The 23,935-nt window shown below is 50.9% G+C and overlaps 1 protein-coding gene across 3 annotated transcripts in view; it reads right to left on the reverse strand.

Moving 5' to 3' along the window:
* PDE6A (phosphodiesterase 6A) overlaps window positions 1-23,935 on the reverse strand; it is a 74,417-nt gene that overhangs the window by 25,290 nt on the left and 25,192 nt on the right. For all 3 annotated transcript variants that reach the window (XM_070076301.1, XM_070076300.1, XM_051843507.2), the window contains exons 6-14: window positions 22,114-22,178; window positions 14,336-14,402; window positions 10,362-10,409; window positions 6,406-6,555; window positions 5,719-5,862; window positions 3,678-3,743; window positions 3,332-3,478; window positions 2,359-2,466; window positions 67-176 (exon numbers count right to left, since the gene is read on the reverse strand). In XM_070076301.1, coding sequence (XP_069932402.1) covers window positions 67-176; window positions 2,359-2,466; window positions 3,332-3,478; window positions 3,678-3,743; window positions 5,719-5,862; window positions 6,406-6,555; window positions 10,362-10,409; window positions 14,336-14,402; window positions 22,114-22,178 — 905 coding nt within the window. The remainder of the gene's footprint in view (window positions 1-66; window positions 177-2,358; window positions 2,467-3,331; window positions 3,479-3,677; window positions 3,744-5,718; window positions 5,863-6,405; window positions 6,556-10,361; window positions 10,410-14,335; window positions 14,403-22,113; window positions 22,179-23,935) is intronic.

Below are 23,935 nucleotides of genomic sequence, written 5' to 3' on the forward strand. Positions count from 1 at the left end.
CCCTGTCGGCAGTGAGTCTGTCTGTGAGTCCTGGGAGCAGGGAGGGGCTGGTCAGGGCTCACTCACTTCATCTGGTAGAGGTTGTTGGTGCCTCTGTGGTCGATGTCATGGCAGAATGCAGCAGTGACCATGGCCAGGGCCTCCAGGTCCGTGAAGTATCGCTTCAGCTTCCCTGTCTGAGAGGTCAATCAGAGGTGCCAGTCACTCCTTTTGAGTGGGCCTGGGAGTATGACTGAGAAAGCAGGTGTTGGAGGAGGGGGCTGGAGCTTGGAGACGCGAGTCTGGCCTGGGCTCCATCCCCAACTCCATGGGGTGGCCAGAGATTTTCCTGGAGCTGAATTTTCTAGGATGTGCAACTTTGATTTTTTTAGGGTTTTTATTTATTTATTTGAAAGGCAGAGTTAGAAAGAGAGTTCTTCCATCCACTGGTTCACTCCCCAAATGGCTGCAACAGCTAGGGCTAGGCCAGGCCAAATCCAGGACCTAGGAACTCTGGGTCTCCCATGTGGGTGGCAGAGGCCCAAGTACTTGAACCATTTTCTGCTGCTTTCCCAGGGGCATTAGGGAGCTAGATGGGACATGGAGCGGTGGGACTTGAACCAGCACTCTCAGGGGATGCTGGCATCACAGGTGGCGTCTTCACCTGCTATACCACAAGGCCAGCCTCAGGATGCACAACTTTCAGTGCTAGAACTGGGACAGGCGCAGGTACATGGGGACAGCTAGTCACTTTTTCCTGAGCAACTTAGCTCGTCTCACACCCACTGGACCTCGGCATCCCAGTCTGCATGATGGAGTTAAGGGTGTGGATGAGGTGATAGCTGAGCCCTCAGGTTCTGGAATGTGGAGGGTTTCTGAACATGGCCACATTCGTAGCCCAGAACTTCCTAACCCAGTATGCCGGTTTACGCACAGTCCCCAGGAGTCTTAACCTGGATGCCTTCAAACCCTGGTGTGTGCTGAAGTAAAAGAGGAGGAAGAGCTCTGGAGAGCTGATGCAGACTCAGTGAGCTTAAGAACACATCGGGTCTAGGTGACGTACTTGGCCAGAATCCCTGGCTCTGCTCCTGCTCTGGTCTGAGCCTTGCCGCTGTGAAAGGCAGGGACAGAGGACCAGGAGCCTGGACAAGTCAGAGATGTGCGCGCCGTCACCTGGAGCAGCACTTTCTAATGAAAGATAGAGGGCTCCAAACTCTCCGAGCCCAACATCCCGACACAAGCACACAAAGCTGTGTCTGTCCAAGGATACTACAGCCCTGCTTGCAACAGTGAAAGGCTGGAAACAGCTCTGACCTCCAACAACAGGGCCTGGGTGAAGAAATTACAGTGTCTTTAAACAGCAGAACACGGTGGCTCTGCACGTCCACGGGTCCTGCAGCTGTAGATCCAAACCATCGAGGATCCAAAGTCTGACAATTAAAATTGTGTCTGTACAGATGGTGGGGCATGTCCAGACTTTCTCCCTGAGCAATACAGTCCAACAACTGTTCACATGGCCTTTGCATCCTGCAGGGGCTGTAGTAATCTGGGGGTGAGTTTAAGTCACAGGAAGATGTGTGTGGAGTATGTGCCAATACTACACCTCTGTATTTAAGGAAATTGGGCATGAAAGAATTTGGGGGCTCCCAGAACCAGTTCCCTGTGGATGCCATGGGGGAGAGTGTACCATGAAGCCATAACATTGTACTATGGAGGAACCTTGAGAACGTTATGCTAAGCGAAGTAAGCCAGAAACCAGAGGACGGATACTACGTGACGCCACTCATGCAAGGTACCGAGAGTGGTCAAATGGATTTAGGCAGGGGATGGCACCGCGGTTACCAGGGGCTGGGGATGAGAGGCGCTGGTGTTTAATGGGCAGAGCGTTTCTGGTGGGGATGGACTCTGCTGATAGTTGCACATCGATGTGCATCTGAAAATAGTTACATGGCAAAGTGTCTGTATAATGGGAAAATGCTGATATGTACACACACTCGTTCATAAAATGGAAGACTGTTGAGATATATGTATAGTTTCCAAAAACACACAGAGTAATATCATCACCCTGGCTAAAAAGGAAGCAAGCAGTGTACATTTTCTGCACACGAGTGTGTATCCAAACATGTTCCTAGGCTTCAAAAAGAACATCTAAAAGGAGTCACGCCATGTTACCTCCAAATAGCCAGACTGCAGCTTCCTTTCACATGTTATTTGATGAACCCCTTTGTTCTTGCAATTCTGTTATGCTAAGCAGGGACCGCTTTGGCCGTTCTTTAAAGCCCAAAGCAGAGGAAGGATGGCAGTGCTGTGGCTGCCATGGGGGGTCTGCATGAGGCCGTCCAGCATGGTGCCAGCACACCCCCGAGCCCGGCCCCGTACCACCAGCAAGGAGAACATGGTCTGGCCCACGTTGAAGCCGTGCCGCCAGTTGTGGTAGGTGATCCTGCGGTAGCCCTTGCTCAGCGAGTACATGAAGCGCACCAGGGCCTGCGAACAGAAGCACACAGGTGAGGCGGCGCGCACCTGGCCAGGGGCCCTGCACCCTCCCTCCCGAGGCCCAAGGGCCTCCGACACTGTCATTGGATCAGAAGGTGGGAAGTAGCTATGGTGAGCGCACTTTGCAAGCCCCTCACTGCTGTGGAAACGGGTGGTGTTGGGAAGCTAGGCAAGTGTGAGGCTTTGCGTTTATCCCACTGCTCATCTCGGCCATGACTCCCAAACTGTACCCTGGGGAGCAGGTGTCCTGGGAGAAGCCAACCAGGACTTCCCGGAGAGGAAGACAGGAGGGTCCTTTAATCCCCATGCTTCTCCAACTCGGACACACATCAGAATCACCGGAGGGCTTGTGCAACCCGAGTTTCTCATTCATCCAAGCTGGGAGTGTGTGCATGAGACGGAGGATTTGCAATTCTGCTAAGTGTTCGGTTGCTGGCCAGGTGGTCTGGACAACACTTTGAGAAGCGCTCGGTTGGTCAAAGTCTGGGCAATTGCAAGCACCATACACCCTCTCCTCCGCCTGTGTCCCTTCCCCTTGGATTCCCAGTGCCCCTTAGGCCTTCTCGGCAGGAACAGAGCCCTGTTGAAATGGATTTCACCCCATTGCCCCACCCTGTTTGGCCAGAGGGCCCTTTTGTGCTTCACACGGATTCACTGACAGCCTGGGAGCCCACAATGGCCCATGCACGGCTCACAGGAGCTGCGCCTCTTCCCCGAGCTGAGCCCTGTCTGCCCAGCAAAGAGGGCTTTGTCCCCTCGGCGCCAAAGGCAGAGGCTTTGGAAGGTGGTGCACAGACTGGGGGTTTACAGAGAGGAAACAGAAAAAGGGAACCGGACACGTCTGCGTCGGCCTCACCTCCTGCGGAATGTGAAATTTTTCCACCACTTTGAGCTCATAGTACATCTGTATCCCACATTTGACCAGCTCCAGTTCCGTTAGGGGCAAGTCGCTGAAGTGGAATTTATTAATTTCATATTTCTCTGCGTCTGGAAGTTCTCCTTGCTGGGTGAGGAAGGAAGTCAGGGGATGAGGGGGCAGGAACTGCTCGTGCACCCCCAGCCCCCAGCCTCCATCCTCCATCCTCCATCCCCGTCCCCCTCCCCATCCAGGGTGTGGGAGAGGATTGGGGCAGGGGGCACCCCGCACACTCAGGGCACCCCGCCTGGGAGGCACCAGGGCCAGGGCTGTTGACTCAGCTCACCAGGATCTCCGCCAGCTCCTCTTCCTCACACTCCCATGGCTCCTTCCCATAAACCTCTCTGGTTTTCTGCCAGGGCCCAGAAAGAGCAGAGAAAATACAACAGGTTATAAACTGGAAGGCTTTACTATGCCTCAGCTTTTCCATTTCCTGTTTTCTCCTTCCTCCAAAGTCTTTGCAGCAGAAACACCCACTCAGACAGGCTGCGTGCACGGATGAGCAAATGCAGAGCCGCGGGCTTGGCAGCCATGGAGAGCTGCATCCAGGTTTCAGCCCTGCCCCCTGCTGGCAGGGTTGTTCAATGCCGCTCATCTTCAATTTCCTCGTCTGACAAATGGGGATGAGACGAGTCCTTCATTGGTGACTTAAGAATTGATTGTACAAAGTCCTATTAAAACAGTATAGGCGCCGGCGCCGCGGCTCACTGGGCTAATCCTCTGCTTTGAGGCACCGGCACACCGGGTTCTAGTCCCGGTCAGGGTGCCGGATTCTATCCCGGTTGCCCCTCTTCCAGGCCAGCTCTCTGCTGTGGCCAGGGAGTGCAGTGGAGGATGGCCCAAGTGCTTGGGCTCTGCACCCGCATGGGAGACCAGGAGAAGCACCTGGCTCCTGGCTTTGGCTCAGCGCAATGCGCCGACCGCAGTGGCCATTGGAGGGTGAACCAACGGCAAAGGAAGACCTTTCTCTCTCTCTCTCTCTCTCACTGTCCACTCTGCCTGTCAAAAAAAAAAAAAAGTATAGGCATAGGTGCAAGGCATGGAAAGCACTGAGCATAGCACTTGGTGCACAGTAAGCACTAAAATAAAATGATGTTGTTGTCATTAGTGTTACTGGGAGTAAAGCAGCCTTGGCCATCGTCCTGGTTCTGCTCATTTTCTGTGTGACTTGAGCCAAGTTCCTTCCCTCTCTGGGCCTGTGTCTTCTTATGCCCAAGGAAGGGGGAACCTGGCCCTAGTTGCTTGTTCTGATTTTTTGGCTCAGAGCAAGCTCTGTCCACATGTTCATCACGGGGCTGAAACAAACCAGTACAGCAAACGGAGAGGCAGATCATTGACACCGGGCAATCCTTTCTCTGAGGTTACTAGTTACGGGGATGGAATACCGTACTTGTTGTGACGTCTTCCCTGCTCCAGAAGTGGCCCCTGGACACTCAGGCCTCTGTTGCTTCCACTCAAGAGGCCCCATGCGCCACGGCCTCGGGAGCTCAGCTGGATGCCCCATGCGGCACCATCTCATAACTCACTTCCAAGGTCTCGGTCTCCCTGAGACCAAGGCCCCGGGAGTAACGGATCGCTGGTGCTCACTTCCCCACCCCAGATAGGGTTCCACCCCGTGGCCTCCTTGACGTGGAGTGGGTGCCTCTGTGACAGATGCTCCCCCTGTCCTGAGCAGTCCTTGCCTGGTGCTGGAGACCTTGTCCACTGTGCTGGCTAACAGTAGGCAAGCCTCCTTCACTACCTGTGGGCTTCCACGTCTCCCGCACTACAGTGAGGATAGAAGCCCCCACCCTGTGCACCTCACAGGGCTGGAGCTTGTGAGCACCAGCAAAGATCCTCCAACACCACCAAGGGGTGAAACTCGGGAGGGCTCCCTGCTCACTCTGCACGCCTTCTTTGCTCACCACACTCTTCTGTGATGCGCTTGCGTCTTCTGCATGAGCTGACCGCAGAGGAGGGGGCCTCTCAGAGCCTGACCATTGTCCATTGTCTGCCAGCCAGAGCTTCCTCTCGGACTGGGGGCTGTGCCTGGTCGGCCCTGTCTCCATCCCAAGTCAGTCCTGAGCTTCGTGGAGATGGAGTTTCGAGAACTGTCAAGTCAGGGGCAGGGCAGGCCGACCACAAGGGGGCCTACAAAGGGTTGCTGTATTTAAGTCATACAGGGCGAGTCGCAGTGCCTGGCGTCCGTCCATTCGCTCATCCGTTCGTTAACTCAAGGTTGAGGGTCAAGGCCTGCCTGTGACTGAGGACGTGTCCAGGCAGGCTGTGCCCTCCTGGGCTCTAAGTATCGCCCAAGTCAGCAGAAGGAAGTAGAGAACGTTACACACCAGGATTTTCTGAATTTCTTCATTGTCACACTTCACGTGGTATTTTACAATGTCCTGGAAAATATCCTTCCTATTTTCAAGCTTGTTCATGGACTCATAGGTGTCAGGATTTAGGACAGACCAGCCCAGGAACTGAGTCAAAGACTGAAAAGAAAGAAAAGGGAGAATCAGAGACAGGACATTCGGGTTTAACTCTGACTGTTACGTGAGGGCAGGATCCTCTAGGCCTCTATCTTCTGAGCTGTGAAATGGGTTTGATGAGCTGCGTGCTGCTTGTCTTGCAGAGTCGTGAGGGCAAGGAGAGATAGCGAGGGTGAACACACTTTACCTACCGCAGGTGAAGCGTCATGCTTTTGAGGAGTAGGCCTCACAAGAATGTGTGTGGCTCTGTAGAGACATATGTGGGGGGGAGGGGCTCTTGGTAGTTTCTGGCCAAGTTTGCTGTGAACCTAAAACTGCCCTCCCATGTCAGGCTTGTTGATTGACGCAGGAAGGGAGTGTGGATTTCTCCGACAGAATGTAGCGGTGTCAGAGCAGAAGCAGAGAGAGGGGTTGTTGACGTTGCATCGGAACTGGGCCAACACGGAGCACTCCCCACCCCTCCACGGCACACCTGGCCCCACCAAGCAGCTCTGGAGGCCACGCGTGTGCGGATGCCCACGGGCCAAAGCCTCCTGGCACACATACCTCCATGAGGGTCTCATCCATTTCATCAAAGGGCTTCCCATCTTTACGGTTGTAAAATGTGGCCACCCCAACAATTTCCTCCTTCTTGTTCACGATCGGCATCGAGAGGACGTTTTTAATGGTCCAGCCAGACTCATCCAGGGGCTCTTTCTGCAAGAGAAGAGCCAGGTTAGATTCCCCAGGGCTGCAGCCTGCAGAGGCGGGGCGCCAGCTTTCCAGCCTCGGTGCAACCCAGATTTGCTGAGATGGGGTGAGAGAGGAGGAGCTGGTTGGGTTTTGCATGGGTTTAGTCACCCACAGATGCCATGAGCTGGCCGGCGCCGCGGCTCACAGGCTAATCCTCCGCCTAGCGGCACCGGCACACAAGGTTCTAGTCCTGGTCGGGGCACCGGATTCTGTCCCGGTTGCCCCTCTTTCAGGCCAGCTCTCTGCTGTGGCCAGGGAGTGCAGTGGAGGATGGCCCAAGTGCTTGGGCCCTGCACCCCATGGCAGACCAAGAGAAGCACCTGGCTCCTGCCTTCGGATCAGCACGGTGTGCCGGCCGCAGCGCGCCAGCCGCGGCGGCCATTGGAGGGTGAACCAACGGCAAAAGGAAGACCTTTTTCTCTGTCTCTCTCACTGTCCACTCTGCCTGTCAAAATTTTTTTTAAAAAAATGCCACGAGCCAATAGTGCATCTGGTTGAAGTTGCCCAGGCCAGCTAGCTGTGTCTCTTCCATCCTGGGGTGTCAGGGCGCCTGGGTGCCAGGCAGTATGCTTTGTGCCAGGCGGAGGCCGCCCGTGGAGGTAGCGTTTGCCTTTCCCACACAGGAGGGGGCTGCAGGGCAGTGCTGGTGTCTCCTGTAACCTTGAATTCATCAACCAGGTACGACCTGTGCTTCTACCTCTTGGCTAGGACATCTGTGTCACTTTTGGTATGTCCTTTGCTCTCCTTCGGCCTAAACGTCCTACATCAAATGAGGTTTGGGTCAACTACAAGATGCCTTGATGAGTCACGTTGCAACAGTCTGAGCCTCACTTTCATCACTTAGAAAACATTGATAACTGGACTAATATAGCTCTAGACTTGTTTTCCATTGGTTCATCAAATGTTCAGCCAACATTCACAATCTACTAGAAGCCGAGCTAGGAGTTGGGAAAACCCAAGGCACAGGCGGCAGAGAAGAGAAGGAAGTCAAGGAAGACTTCCTGGAGTAGGTGAGCCTTCCAGTTCTAAAGTTCTAAGATCCTGAGATGATAATTTTTGCTTAAATAACATTAGGAAGCAAGGTGACTGTGCTCCAGCACCGGCGGGGACAGTGTCCCTGAGGATCCAGAATGTAGCCCAAAGAGCCGTGGGCTTTCCTGAGCTTAACCCCCCTTCCCACAACTCTCTCCCGGCTTCTGGGGATTCCCTTCCTTCTGGAGTCTGATAGAGAGACTTGGTTGAAAGTAAAATGGGACACCTTTCAAGACTGCTAAGCAAGGAAATGACTTGATGCAGTCTATGCTTTATTTATTTATTTTGACAGGCAGAGTGGACAGTGAGAGAGAGACAGAGAAAAAGGTCTTCCTTTTGCCGTTGGTTCACCCTCCAATGGCCGCTGCGGCCGGTGCGCTACAGCCGGCGCACCGCGCTGATCCGAAGGCAGGAGCCAGGTGCTTCTCCTGGTCTCCCATGGGGTGCAGGGCCCAAGGACTTGGGCCATCCTCCACTGCGCTCCCTGGCCACAGCAGAGAGCTGGCCTGGAAGAGGGGCAACCGGGACAGAATCCGGCGCCCCGACCTGGACTAGAACCCGTTGTGCCGGCGCCGCAAGGCGGAGGATTAGTTTAGTGAGCTGCGGCGCTGGCCGCAGTCTATGCTTTAAAAAAGCGCTCAAGTATTTCGTGGGGAATGAGTTGAAGGGGGAAAACTAGAATCTGAAAACAAGATCACGTTTGCTCTACCACACGGTCAGACTGTAGTCGCTTGGATGACTTCGTTTAAGAGCAGGCTTAGTTGCGGTGAGCAGCTTAAATTTGGCCCACAGGTGTCTCCGTACACCTTAAGTTAACTTAAAAGTCTCTCCATACACAGTGAACCTGACTTTGTGTACAAGCAAACCACAGCCCACTCTGTGACCAGTAGCTGCCTTTTAGCCAATCACAGGTGACCAGCTGTTTAAAAACTGTATTCAAATAAGACAGACGTGAGCTGTAACCCGTCGGGCTGTCTCTGTGCCTCTCCCTTGGCCCTGGCTGTCAACATGACCAGCCCCTGTGGTGGGGCAGGGCGTTCCCACCACCTCTGGTCAAGGCTGCTGTCCAGCTCTGCAATTACAGATAAGGTCAATGAGCAGCCCTCAAAGCAGGCTTCTTGCCTTTTTGTCTTCTAGCAGTGTTGGGTTAGAAACCCTGAGAGACTCTTCTTTTTAAATGAACATGTTTGTTTATTTAAAAGGCAGAGAGATCCTCCATCTACTGGTTCACTCCCTAAATGGCCACAACAGCCTGAGACGGGCCAGGCTGAAGCCAGGAGCCAGGAGCCAGGAACTCCATCTGGATCTCCCACATGAGTGGCAGGGGCCCAAGCACTCTGGTCATCTTCTGCTGCCTTCCCAGGCACGTTAGCAGGGAGCTGGATTGAAAGTGGAGCAGCCGGGGCTCAAACTGGCACTCTAACATGGGCGCCAGTTGGAGTCTTAGCTGCTCCACTTTGATCCAGCTCCCTGCTAAAGCTCCTGGGAAGGCAGCAGAAGATGGTCCACGTGCTTGGGCCCCTGCTCCCAAGTGGGAGACCCGGAAGAAGCTCCTGGCTCCTGGCTTCTGCCTGACCCAGCCCTGGCATTTGCAGCCTCTGTCAGTCTGACTGTCTCTTTCTCTCTAACTTTGCTTTTCAAAATAATAAAATAAATCTTTAAAAAATTGCAGCATATAAAGTACAGTTTAATTTTGGAAGTAGATGCTCCCTCAGCTCTTTGCTAATATGCTTTGAGGAGAGAAAAATCATTCTCTGAATTTTCTAAGAGCCATTTGTCTTTCCCTAGTCACTCCCCGGTTGCTAATGACCTGCTTTTCTCACCGCCGGCTCGCTAAATCCAGCAATAGGGCAGCTAGACCTAAGGATGTCAAGAAAGGTTGAGACCCAGGGGAGCCCGCAGGTCCAGAAAGCAATTAGCCCAAGCCAGCAGTGAGGAGGATGGAAGAGGAAGGGAAACGCGGGCAGAGGCACACTCCTCAGCGGGCCCACCGCGATCTGCGCCATCTCCCTCTCCAGTGGTCGTCTCCGCTCCGCCCCCTCAGCCTCTCGCCCAGACATGGCCACCTGCTCGGTTCCTTTCAACGCCCCTCCCACTGCCAAACTTAATTTCCTAAGCGAGGCGCGTTCCATGATCCCCCTGGGTTAATTCAGCCCCCATCTCCCGCCCTCTCCCTACCGCCACCTCTCTGTGTCTGTCTCTCTCCATATGATCGTATGATTCTGAGCCCCATGGAGACAAAGACCACGCCCATCTGGTCCACTCTTGTAGCCAGCGTAGCCCTGTGCCAAGGCCTGGCGTGGAGGATGTCCTCCATAAACATTTGTTAAAAGAAAAAAAATTAAATGGAGTACGCAACAATATTGAAATCCTAAACAAGATTCCATGAAAATCGTAGGGAGGGAGACATGATACTCAGCCACGGAATCAGAATTAAATTCAGAGAAGTGTTAGCATTTGAAGGTGTGATTGAAGGGCAGAGGTAATCAGGAATGGCTTCAGAGGGACCAGAATAAGCAAAGGTCCTGGGGCCGGAAAGCAAAGCAAACCGAATGGGATCTTGGAGATCACCCGTTAGCTCCTCCCCGCTTCCACTGGCACACGGCTCTTTTCCACTCAGTTTTCTACAGAGTTGATACTAGTCCCCAGCAGGGTAGGTGGAGACTAACATATTCTAATGATCTTTTTGGAGACAAAAAGAATCTTGGGACCATGACAGCAAATAAAACGCGGCTCACCTGAAATGCAAAGAAGTCCTCCGCTGGTGCGTTCATGATGTTACAGATCTGAAAGCCGAGAAAGCGAACAGTGGAGCTGTGGTTAGAGCTGACGGCCGGACACCCGGGGGCGCCGCGCCCTGTGTCTAGAAACACCATGTCCTCGCCTGGGGCATGCACAGTCTTTTCACAGGGTGGACACAGCGGAGATGGCGTTGAATTATTAACTGACAATACTGGAGAGGAAAACACCTGATACTCAGAAACATTGCTTCCCACTGTTTGCTCCATGCCTGGATTAATCCCTGGCCCTGAAAATGTCACAGTGAATGGCTGTTACGGTTTCCCGTTTTGTTGTCCCCCCGCGTTGACGATTTGGGCTATGTCCCTGTTTTTAAGATTCATATAAATGATGCTACTCTAAACACTGTTGACTCAATGACACTTGGGTTCTGGTTTGTATTAGGAGCAAGGAGTTTTTCCAGGGCTGTAAACCCCAGTGTAGAATAAGAAATGGAAAGTGTCGTAGGTCTGGCTCCATATTGCTAGGTTCTTCTGGAAACAGGGCCAGTTTTCCCCTCGAATGCCGGGGATCACGTGGCACTGCTGTGATGGCCCTGAGGTCAGCCACTGGGACCGCTGCGCACCACAGCTCAGGGTGTGCACTGCAAGAGGCCTCTGGCCGATGGGCCGCTGGTGCTGCCGTCCAGTGCGTGCTCCTCCTACAGAGCCATGCCCTGCCGAATTTCCCCAGCTGTCACCATGCTTGAGTCTCTCCAATTCTTGAAAATGAAATCCTCCCTCCACGCAACACAGTCCCTGAAATAACCATCCGGGCAGGCATCCCCCACTTCGTTTCTCTCACGTTCTCTGCCTTGTCATTTGCCGTTCACCCCGCCGTGGTCCACATGCCAGCTTCAGCCTCCACCTTGACACTGAATGTGTCTGGATACGAGTGTGGGTGTCCCCCCAGAGGCCCAGGTGTTAAAGGTTACCTCTCCAGGGTGAGGCTGTTGGAAGGCGGTGGAACCCTTGGGAGCTCAGGCCTAGTAGGCGGTCCTTGGAGGGTGGTTCTCACAAGAGGGTGGCTTGTCAAAGCTGAGTGAGGCCTAGTCTGTCTGTCGTCTGTCTGCTTCCTGGCTCTCCAAAGGAGCCTTCCTTTGCCAAGCCCCACCCTCACCATCAGCCACATCATCAGTGGCCAAACCACCAGGGCCAACCAATCTTGGACTTGAATCTCTGAAACTGTCGGCTAAATAAAGCTGCTGCTTTCTGTAGCATTGGTTCCCTCGGGTGTTTTGTAGGAGTGACAAAGTCCACGGGAATGTTCAGAGCTTGTCTCCCCAGATCCGTTGGCTACACCTGGTCTCCCTCCTCACTGAGCCTTGGTTTCCATTTCACTGCCCTCTCCCAGGCCTCCAAACTTGACCCGTGAACCCCCCTTCTGCTTCTCCTTCACTCACTCGTCTTTCTCTACCCGCTCTATAAGGACCGACATCCCCCGGGTGGCACCCTGACCCACTGCCCCTTGCACATGCTCCTGTACCCACTCGCACGGTTCCAAGTACCATCCTGTCCTGACAGCTTCCACATCTCAGGCTCCACCCTCTCCCTCCCCCACAGCACTAGAATCATCTCTTCATCTGCCTGCCAGACATCTCACCTTGCCCGCATCTCACCTTGTCTGAAACTGACCAGGTGGTGGCACTGGCCAGCCAGCCTGGGAGCCTGCCGTGAGCTTTGACCTCTCTCTTCCTCACTCTGTTTATCATCACTCACAAGGCCTTGCCACTTTTATTTTCTCCATGTTAGATCCGATCCGTTATCTTCTGTCTGTCGTATCTCCAGTCAGTATTAAATGAGTATATTTATGTAGTGCCTGGCTCATTGTAAGTACCCAGTGCCTGTGAGCAGTAATGATTGTGTTCTTATTCTTATTTGTTTATTTATTTGAAAGGCAGAGAAAGACACAGAAGGACAGAGAGAGAGAATGAATGAATGAATGAATGAATATGTGTGCACTCCCATCTGCCGCTTCACTCTGCAAGTGCAGCAGCTGGGACTGAGCCAGGGCTTGAAGCCAGGATCCAGGAGCTCAATCCAGGTCTCCCACATGGGTGGCAGGACCCCAATGACCTGAGCTGTCACCACCGCCAGGGTGCGCAGTAGTTGGAAGCTGGAGTTAGGAGCCAAGTATCGAATACTCCAGTGTGGAAGATGGTTGTCTTTTTTTTATTTTTAATTTTTTGACAGGCAGAGTGGACAGTGAGAGAGAGAGAGAGACAGAGAGAAAGGTCTTCCTTTGCCGTTGGTTCACCCTCCAATGGCCACCGCTGCGGCCGGCGCATCGCATTGATCTGATGGCAGGAGCCAGGTGCTTCTCCTGGTCTCCCATAGGGCGCAGGGCCCAAGGACTTTGGCCATCCTCCACTGCACTCCTGGGCCATAGCAGAGAGCTGGCCTGGAAGAGGGGCAACCGGGACAGAATCCGGCACCCCGACCGGGACTAGAACCCGGTGTGCCGGCGCCGCAAGGCGGAGGATTAGCCTAGTGAGCCGCAGCGCCAGCCCCAGAGTTACCTTTCTAAAACGAAATTTGAGCACACCCATATCCTGCCTGTCACCTGTAGACTGAAGTCCCACCCCCTTGAGAAAGCTTGCAAGGCCTCCTATGATCTGGCCCATTCCTCCCTCTCAGGCCCACTCCTGCTATTTTCCTGTCTGAGATCCCGCGATCCCACAGCACCAACCTGCACATGGCGTGCTGCACAAACTTTTATGCCCATGTTGTTCGCTCATCTTCCAGGTGCTCTTTGCTCCCTATGGAATCCCCTGACCTGCCCCCACCTGCCTGAGACCTGTTTATTTTAAAATTCAACCCAGGGGTCAGGATTGTGGTGCAGTGAGTTAAGCTGCTGCCTGTAGCGCTGGCATTCTACATGGGCACTGTGCATGCTGTTTCAAGTCCTGACTGATCCACTTCGGATCCAGCTCCCTGCTAATGCACCTGCGAGGCCAGTGGAAGATGGCCTGGGTGTTTGGGTCCCTGCACCCATGTGGGAAACCCAGAATAAGCTCCTGGCTTTGGCCTGGCCCACCCCTGGTCATAAAGGCCATCTGGGGAATGAACCAGCAGATGGAAGATCTCTCTCTCTCTTTCTCTCTCCCCCTTACCCCTTCCCTCTCTCCCTCTTTTTTTCTCTCCCTCTCTCCCTCTCCCTATCTTTCTCTCTCCCCCCACCATATCTCTTTCTCCCCCCACCATATCTCTCTTGTATCTCTATAACTCTATGTTTCAAACAAATGAAAAAAAAATGTCATCTAAGACCAACACACTCCAGGAAATAAAGGCTAGCTCGGATGCCCTTGACTTTGTATTCCTGAACATACCTTGTATTTCTCTATCGTGACCTCATCACATTGTGGTGCACCTGTTAGTAAAGACACCTCTTCCACTGATTCCGAGCCTCAGAACAGAGACTGTTCCGGCGTCACCTCCCTTTGCCTCCCCAGAGTGGAGTCTGGTGGCTGACATGTAGAACATGTTCAGTACATTAGAACCCTGCACTATGGACAGCTTTGTATCATGTGTGCCTGGGGGAGGGTGCGACATGGGGGAGACAACCTTGCTCTTGGTCTATATAGGAGATGCTGTCACTGCGTGGGACGTGACAGGGGTCGAGGGGTTGAGACGTCCTCTCTGAGGAGTCCTGCAGAGCAGCCAGTCATATTTGTCCCTGACACACACACGTAAGCGTCTTGAGTTGGCAACGAACCTGGGCGCCTTTCTATCTAAGCGCTATTTCTGTGTGTATTTAATATTTCCTCAAGCATCATTTCGCTGTCCATTGCTTTGGCCAACTGTCAAATGAGCTGAAATACGAGACAATCGGGCTCATGGAGACCAGCATTTCCCGGCGTTTTCCCACTGACCTGAAATCCTTCCACCCTTCCCCCCGACTCAGAGCTTCCCCCCTTCCAGGTTGTTCTACTTACCAGGCCATTTTGGGCCACATAAGTGGGGAGACCGCTTACTAAAGCCCAGTGGTCTGGAGGGGGGTTCCTGCAAAGGCCAGAGAGAGGAGGTGACTTTGAAGGCAAGGACTGCTGGGCCAGGACCCTGGGTGTGCATCTGCCCTCCCCCTGCTCTCTGGGGGCCCCAGCGCCCGCTTGCACTCACTGCACCTGACCAAACCCAGAGACGTTTCAATGTCTGCATTTAAGAAAAGGGTGATGAGTAGACCATCGTCCTCATTGCCTGGGGAGTCTGCAGAGAGAGCATTTTCATTCCATGGGTTGTCATTGGCTGCAGGGCACAAACAGATGCAGCCACTTCCCCCAGGATGCGGGCAGCTCTGTGTGGGAAGCTCAGCTGCGGTGAACTCCCACTATGCACCAGGTGGGAAAAGTGCTACTCATAGTTATGTACCCTGAGCACAATGCACGGCTTTTGGTGTTACCATCGTGTACTGCACAGCACTTTGGTGAACAGCAGCCAGCATGTAGGCTGATGGTTCTATAGGATTACACCACCAAGTGACCTTGTCGCCCCCTTAATTTGTGAAGTACACTCTATGACATTGGCACAATGACAAAACCACCTTACAATGTGTTCCTCTTGTCAGCACCGGGTGACTGATCACTTTTTGCTTGTTTATTGCAAGGAAAAATACACATGCAGAAACGTGCATTAGAGCCTTCATTGATCCTTAGAAAGTGAATATCTGTGAAACCATGTACATACCAAGAACAGCCATGTCAGCACCTTCCCTCCCAATCACAACCTTTGCATTTACCTTAATGCAAAGGTAACCGTTAGTCTAATAGGAGAATTATGGGGTCATCATTGTACATAAAATCCACTGGTGTCTGAAGCATAATTCATCAGCACATGAGAATATCATCCATTCATAAACCTGGTACACCTCTGTGTTTATTTGTATTTCCTTTAACTTCTGTCAATAGTATTTTATAGTGTCTCTGTAAAATTCTTGTCCATGTTTAGTTACATTTATTCTTTGGTATTTGATAAGTTTGATGCTATTATAAAGGGTATCTTTTTAAAAATTCATATTTTGTAGCTTTGCTGCCAGTATGGTGAAGTTCAACTGATTATTTTATATAATAATTTTTTAAGATTTATTTATTTATTTGAAAGGCAGAGATACAGAGATAGAAGGAGAGAGAGAAAGAGAGAGAGAAAGATCTTACATCCATTGATTCACTCCCCAAATGGGTGCAACAGGAGCCAGGAGCTTCTTCCAGGTCTCCCACGAGGGTGACAGTGGCCTAGGCACTTGGGCCATCTTCCACTGCTTTTCCAGGTCCGTAGGCAGGGAGCCTGATCGGAAGTGGAGCAGCTGGGACTTGAACCAGCACCCATATGGGAAGCCAGTACTGCAGGTGGAGGCTTAACCTTCTATGCCACATTGCTGACCCTCTGTGTATTAATGTTTTATCAGGTTCCTTGTTAAACTTTTTTTTCTTCTCATATTTTTTCTATAGATTTAAAAACTCGTATACAATTATATCACCTGCAAGTGATAGTGGTTTTGTCTTTTCCTCTCCACTCTATACCTTTTCTTTCTTTTTTTGCCTTCCGACCCTGGTCGGCTCTTCCAGGACAAGGCTGATGGAAGGGGTGTTTGCCATTTTGTCTTGTTTCTGATCTCAGTGAGAAAGCATTGGACCTCCGACTATGAAATATGTCATTTGTTGTACAGAATTCTCTCCGGAAGTTAACGAGTCCTGTCTCTCTTCCTGGGCACATCATAATGGTGGACTTTTCTATGCAACACCAAATGTGCCTTCCTGGAATAAACCTTCCTGGCTAATAATGTGCAGTCCCGTCGATTTCGTGAGTCATTATTTGTCAGAAGTTCATCTTGGATGATACTTGCACCTGTGTCCACAGGTGAGCTGGGTCTGAATCTTCCCCTGTGTTGGTCCTTGTTTATGCTAGACGCTGCTATTTAGTATGTAATAGCCGCTGCTTTTTCTACTCTCATATAATCACTCTTTATTTCTTCCTTAAAATTTTTAAAAGATGTATTTATTTACAGAGTTAGAGAGACAGAGAGAATCAATCCATCTCTCATCCACTGGTTCACTGCCCAGATGGCCACAAAAGCCAGGGCTGGGCCAGGCCAGAGCCAGGTGCTTCATCCTGGTCTCCCACATGGGTGGCAGAGGCCCAAGCACTTGGGCCTTGTTCCTCTGCCTTGCAAGCACAAAATTAGCAGGGGGCGGGATCAGAATTGGAGCAATGCGGATTGAGCCAGCCCCTTTATGGGATGTCGGCATTGCCAGCAGCAGCTTAACCTGCTCCATCACAGCACCAGCCCCGAGTGTCTTCCTCAAATATTAGCAGGATTCACACTTACGGGATTTGGGCTAGAATGCCGTTGTAGGAAAATTCTATTTTATTTGATTGTTATAAGACTATTTTGATCTTGTATTTCTTCTTGCTTTGTGTTTTGTAGGTTCTGTTTTTGTGGAAAGGTGCTCATTTCATCTAGATTGTACAATGATGGATATAGTATCTCTCACCTTGTCAAGGCTGCGTCACTTTCATCACGCAGCCCCTTCTATGATTCGAGTTCCCTCCATTTTTTCTTGCTTGTTCTTCCCAGAAGTTGGCTGAATTTATTAATCCTTTTGAACAATCAACTTTTGGCATTTGTTTATCACTGATTGTTTTCTATTTCACTAATTCCTAGGTTTATCTTTATACTTCCATTTTTACTTTTGAAGATTTATTTATATGTTTTTGAAAGAGTGACAGAAGGAGACACAGAGAGAGAGAAAGAGAAAAAGGTTTATTCCATCTGCTGGTTCACTCCCCAAATGCCCACAACAGTTAGAAGCCAAGCTGAAGCCAGAAGACAAGAACACCACCCAGGTCCCCCATGTGGGTGGCAGAGACCCAAATACCTGAGCCATCACCCACTGCCTCGCAGGTGCATTAGCAGGAAGCTGGCTTAGAAGGGCCAAGTAGCCAGGACTCTCAGCAGAACTTGAGCTATGGGATGCGGGCACTCCATGCATGGCTTAAGCTGCTACAGCACGGTGCCTGCCCCGTAAGCACCTTCCTAGGCTTTCTTTGCCTTTCTGTGTCTGCTTGCTTGTTTCTGATGTCTGGAGTTGACTACTTTCTGTCTTCCTCTCCCAGTCTACTCTCCAGCCTACTCCTTCCCCAAGGCCAGTGTGCACAGTTTGAATCAACTGGGCTCCTGGCCCTGCAGCTTCCAACTGGGTTTGGCCAATGGAAAGAGCCGGCCAGACACTAGAGGGAGGTGGAACGGTGACACCAGGTTCCTCTCATACCGGGGTCCCCTGGCTATGGTCCTCTCTTGAATGCCAGGGTTCTCCTAGGGTGGCTGCTCTCTGGGACTCTTCTCCCCTCGCGTTCTGGAAGTCGCCCTCTCAGGCCAAGGGTGGTCACAGCTCGGCGGCTACCAGCACGTTCATTCTCTCGCGGTTCTTTCCACCCGCACCTCTCTATTTCCCCTCGTTGTGCCCACACCCTGATGCAATGATCTGTCTGTGAGTGCCACCTGTGTCCTGTTGGAACCCTGGCTGATCGCAGTGGGTGAGAGCCTGCTCCCTTTCCAGCCTGTTCTTTCCTGAGAGGTATACGGAAGGCTGTGAGTGTCATGCAGGCGCGACTTCTCTGTCACCTCGGTTTTGATAGGCAGTGTTTTCGTGACTCTGCAGCTCAGAGTGTTTTCTGTGAAGTGGTTCTTTTACTCATGGGTTGTTTGGTAGTGCATCCTCCTCCCCTTTTTTCCAAAGAAAACTGTCCTAATTTTCAAGCATATGAGGCCTTTCTGGTGAGTTTTGTTGTTGTTTCTGGCTTCTCCCATTGCCTTATTGTGACCAGAGGACATTGTGTGTATGAATTCAAGCTTATAAAATGTCTTAGGCTTGCTCTGTGACCTCGTGTATGCCCGATTCTTGTAAATGTTGCAGATGCCTTTGAAGAATGACGTGCTCTTGAGTGTGGGGGCTGGGCAGCAGTGGTGAATTTACCATTTGTTCTTCTGTAACCTATTTGTCTTCATGTTTCTTCTGTCAGTTAGCGTGGGTTTGTATTGCTGTCAGTTTTTGCTTCCTACTTCCTGAGTGCATACAGATTTAGGACGGTGACATCTTCCTGTAACACCAAGGTGGAGTGACCTCTTTATCAGTAAGACGCAACTGTCTTTCTCACTCCTAATCCTCTTTGACATAATGTCTATTTTTACTTCAGATTAATATAGTTCTAATGGTTTCATTTTGATTGGCATTTTCACAGTGGACCTTTTTACAGCCTTTTACTTGACCTCTCTGTGGCCTTATCTCAGAGAAGTGATCTGTAAGCAGAATGTATGGTATTTCACTGTATCTTGGAAGTAATCACTTTCAGTGAACCATTTTTTGTGTGACCGAGGAAGATACAATGGTGTCAGTTAATCTGTAATGCAAGGCTGTCAAAATCACTTTCAATTTTTACTTTATTCGTGTCAACAGCACTCTTGCAGCATTTAGATAAGATTTTTATTATATTTCACCTTTTCCTCTTTTTGTGCTGTTCTAGACAGCTTTTTGGTTCAATGTTGCAACATTGCACAATCTCTTTAAGTGACTTCATGTTGCAGTTAAATTCTATGTGGTTAGCAGTCAGCGATGGTTGCTCAACATTAACTCAACTGAGGTTACATCATAGATGGTTATAACTAAGTTCATGGTTAGCCAGGCGATGACAACTACATGATGACTGCTGTGTGGCTGATAGCTGTTGTACATGTCATGGATTCTCTTTCTGAAGTATCAAAAACTAGAAAAGCATACATCAGACTCAATGAAATGAGATAGAATTCTTTCTTCTCCAACCGGGTGATCTTTGTCATTTAACTGGAACATCTAGTTAATTTATATTTAAAGAAACTATTGATGTATTTAGACTAGAACATATTAATGAATGTGTACCTTCTATCCCCATCTGCTCTGGGTTGTTTCTTTTGCCTTTTTTTTTTTTTTTTTTTTTTTTTTTTTTTGGACAGGCAGAGTTAGTGAGAGAGAGAGACAGAGAGAAAGGTCTTCCTTTCATTGGTTCACCTCTCAAATGGCCGCTGCGGCCAGGAACCAGCTGCCTCCTCCTGGTCTCCCATGCGGGTGCAGGGCCCAAGCACCTGGGCCATCCTCCACTGCCCTCCAGGGCCACAACAGAGAGCTGGACTGGAAGAGGGGCAACTGGGACTAGAACCCAGTGCCCATATGGGATGTCGGCGCTGCAGGCGGAGGATTAACCAAGTGAGCCACGGCGCCAGCCCCTCTGGATTGTTTCTTACATCTTTAAAATTTACTTTTTTTATTTGAAAGGCCATGGGGGTGGGGGAGATCTCCTATAAGTTGCTTTACTTCCCAGATGCCCCCAACAGCTGGGCTAATCCAGGCTAAAATCAGGAGTCTGGAACCCAATCCAGGTTTCCACATGGTTGGCAAGGACCCAACTACTTGAGCCATAACCTATTATGTCCCAGAGTGCTCATTAACAGGAAGTTGGAATCAAAAGCTGGGCCAGGGACCAGCGTTGTGGTGTAACAGATTTAGCCACGGCCTGCCATGCTGGAATCCTTATGGGCACTAATTCAAATCTTAGCTGCTCTACTTCTGATCCAGCTGCCCGCTAATGCGCCTGGGAAAGCAACAGAAGATGGCCCAAGTGTTTGGGCCCTTGTATCCAAAGAGGTAGACCTGGATGAAGCTTCTGGCTCCTGGCTACAGCCTGGCCCAGCCCCAGCCATTGTGGCTTCTGGGGGAATGAACCAGCAGGTCAATTTCTTTCTCTATCTCTCCCCAACCCTCCCCCATCTCTCTCTCTCTCTCTCTCTCTCTCTCTCTCTCTCTCTCTCTCTAACTCTGCCTTTCAAACAAATAAAATAAATCTTAAAAAAAAAAAAAAAGCGCCAGGACCTGAACCCAGGCCCCACAAGGTGGGATATGCAGATCCCAAGTGGCATCCTCCCGGCTGCCCCGAACGCCTGCCCCTGCTCTGTGTTCTTTCTAAACTTTTGTTTGTTTTCCTTCAGCCCGAGGAATCATCTATTTGCAATTTATTTCCCCCTCTGTTAGTGTGGCTGATACAGACTGTGACAGCCTTTAGGGATGTTTGCAGATACTCTGGCTGCCCTTCCTTCTGGGTGCATGTCAGGTTGCACCCTTCAACTACTTGAAGCAACGCATGGCCAGGTGAATGGCTTTGGACAGTGAGATTTGAGAAGTGATGCGTGTCACATCCAGATGGACCATTTGTAAAAGCCAATGTGTGTTTTGCCATGTTCTCTCTCCTCTCTGGCAAAGTTAGTCAATCTTGCAGGGTTCAAAACGATGGCTGCTTTATCAAGGCATCCCTATCAGTAGATGTTACACCAAAGAGCAGTTATAGAAAGGAAGATAAAGGGGTCAGAACCCACTGATAGGACAGCCACCAGTTTTTGATTCCTGCCTGATTACAGTCCATACATTCTACCCCCTCCATACCCACCAACTGGCAATCCCCATTTAGTGAGATGGAAAAATAAATATTGGTTGTTCATACTACTGACGCTTCGTGATCTTGTTAGCATAGCACAGCACAGCCTAAGCCTATCCTGGCATTAGAAACAGCGTGGCCATAACAGAAGATGCGAACTAGGCGACAGAAGTTAAGGACTGGGTAGAAGGCAGAGTGGTGAGTGTTGTCCAAGGCTAGTAGGATGCGGTATTCGATCTGACATTGGGGAAAACTGTGACTGCGATCAATCACACGGCGGATCATGGGCTTAAACAAATTTACAGTCCTAGGGACAGGATTGGAAGAGAGAATGGTTGAAGAGTATGCATTTGTGAGAGAAATAAAAGAGAGATGAACCTAGAAAAGAACCAAAGACTCTGTCCTTACACAAGCAGGAATGCAAATGAATAAAGAGCACCTGGAAACCAAGCAACCTGGGACAACTCTTCATCCTCAATCAGTAAAAGGGAAGCCTGATTAAGGCTGAAGCACACAGTCACCCCCTCCCACTGGAGGAAGGATGTCCGGGAACACCCTGGGTGTGTGTTCCTCCCCCAGAGCTGGGCTGCAGCCTCCAGGAGTGCACAGCTAAGAGGAGAGAAAGCCAGGGCTCACGACAGAGCCGTGGTGTGGCTCTTGCTGCATGGAGAAGATTCCAAGACACCAGAAGGCAGTAAAGCTTTTGCAAATAGCCCGGTAACCAAACAGGACATGTGCAAGTGTGTACTAAGATGGTTGGCCACTGGTCAAATCTCCCCTGGTCCTTGAGTCCTGGCTACCTGCAGACAAGCTCAGAATTCTTCCTTCTTCCCTTGGTCATCCTCCATCATAGAAAAAGGACACTGAGAATAAGCTGTCCCCAGGGGCTGAGTCACTGTCTTTGCCAGCTTCCTGTTTGTCTGCTCTGTAGACCCCAGAGGTAGAAAAACTCTGACTTGATCCCATAGTCTCAGTGAGGCCTAGGCAGGCCACCTTATTAACACAGGCCATGGGGCTGGAACTCGGAGCACCTGCCTCATACCCAGCATCTGAGTCCCTGCCTCTTGGTGCCTCCTTGCCCCGGTGTGTGCCTCTCCCATTCAACTTTGCTCCCACGATGCTCCCCCTGCCATTCACCAAGGATGGGGACCAAGGGTGGTGTCCCCTGTGTCAGGACTGGTCAGTGCTAGAATTGGAATGGTGTTTTTTGGGTGTGATAACATGCCTGGAATTTTACATATTTTGAGGTGAAACTTACGGGATCACTTTGATGTCTTCTTTGCCATGCAAGATATAGTCAATGACCTTGTAGAAATTAATTTCCTGTCAAAAGAGAAAAATGCTACATTAGGAATGACAGAATGGCAACAAAGCTGTGGCCCTGAAACAGGCCTCCTTCTTGACACTGTCTTCTGCCCTGTGGCTTCAGGAAGCACCGAGTAGACCATCAGCCCCTTCTAGGGGTAGCCTGGCTGCCCCCTGGTGCTCCCTGTCCTCAGCTCACTCCTCGGACTCCGTGTGCCCCTCCTTGGCACTGCTGGCACCCACCAGGCAGGCGGCTATAGGAGCTGGGACTAGGAAAAGCGATGGCAAAGGCTTCAAGGGGATCTGGAGTTGAGCACAAGGAGAGAGAGAGAGCAGCTGCTGCTGGGGTCTGTGGTGAGAGTGAGGCTCCCACCCAGTTAGCATCGGAGTCGACCCAGCCAGCCCTGCGCAGGACACCTGCATGGCCATAGTTTCCCTCTCTCTCTCTCTCTCTCTCTCTGCCTTTTAAATAAATAAAGTCAGAGAGAGAGAGAAAATACATCTATCTTCCATCCTCTGATTCAATCCTCAAATGGCCAGAACAGCCTGGGCTGGATCAGGCTGAAGCTAGGAGCCTGGGACTCCATCTAGGTCTCCTATGTGGATGCAGGGGCCCAAACATTTGGGCCATATGCTGCTGCTTTCCCAAACCATTATCAGGGAATTGGATCAGAGGTGGAATAGCCGGGACACAAACCGGCACCCATACGGATGCCAGAATTGCAGGCAGTAGCTTAAACCACCATGCCATGGTGCCAACCACTAATGGTCCTCTTTCTCCTTCATGCCTATCATTGAGCTCTTCCAGACTCACCTTCCCAATCTCACTTCATCCCTCCAAGCCAGCTTTCCATCTTTCCTGGCCTCTCTGCACCGCTAAAACTCCCGTTCTCTCCAGTGGATCTAATTGCATTGCTCTCCAGCATGTGGGTGCGTGTTGGCAGGTGGCTGCTATCCTGAGTTCTCTGGGGAAAACTCTGTTACCTGATTTGGTCCTCTGTACTCACAGATATGCTGGGCAGGATAACAACTATTTTACAGGGGCTGGTGCTGTGGCATAGCAGGTAAAGCCGCCGCCTGCGGTGCCCACATTTCATATGGGCACCGGTTGGAGACCTGGCTGCTCCACTTCCGTTCCAGCTCTCTGCTATGGCCTGGGAAAGCAGTAGAAGATGGCCCAAGTCCTTGGGCCCCTGCACCCACATGGGGGACCTAGAAGAAGCTCCTGGTTCCTGGCTTTGGATTGGTGCAACTCCAGCTGTTACGGCCATCTGGGGAGTGAACCAGCGGATAGAGAATCTCTCTCTCTCTGCCTCTCCTCTCTCTGCCTCTCCTCTCTCTGTATAACTGTGACTATTAAATAAAATAAATAAATCTTAAAAAAAAAACAACTATTTTACAAATGAGAAAGCTGAGAAGCAGAAAGAGGGAAGGACTCACAGCAAGATAGAGCGCTTAGACCAGAACCTAGGCCCTTGGCTCCCAGATGAGGGCTCTGCTTGCTTTGTTGTGCAAGGTTCATAGTTTCCAATAGCGTTACAGTCTCTGCAGCACCGTCACCTAGAACAGGGCCACTCGAAGTGTGCTCCTTGAACGGGTGACAGTCCGCAAAGCACCTGTTACCACGTCGTGATGGGTTAAACACAGAATGTGGGAATCATCAGCTAGAAACTTGTGCAACAAGTTAACTGGATTAGGTCAGGTGTGGTCAATTTAATTTAGAAAGAACCTAAATTTAAATAAATTTTAAATGCAAGTTTTTTTCTACAAATGTA

The sequence above is a fragment of the Oryctolagus cuniculus genome, chromosome 6, assembly GCF_964237555.1.
Source record: "Oryctolagus cuniculus chromosome 6, mOryCun1.1, whole genome shotgun sequence".
In the NCBI taxonomy this organism is placed as follows: domain Eukaryota; kingdom Metazoa; phylum Chordata; class Mammalia; order Lagomorpha; family Leporidae; genus Oryctolagus; species Oryctolagus cuniculus.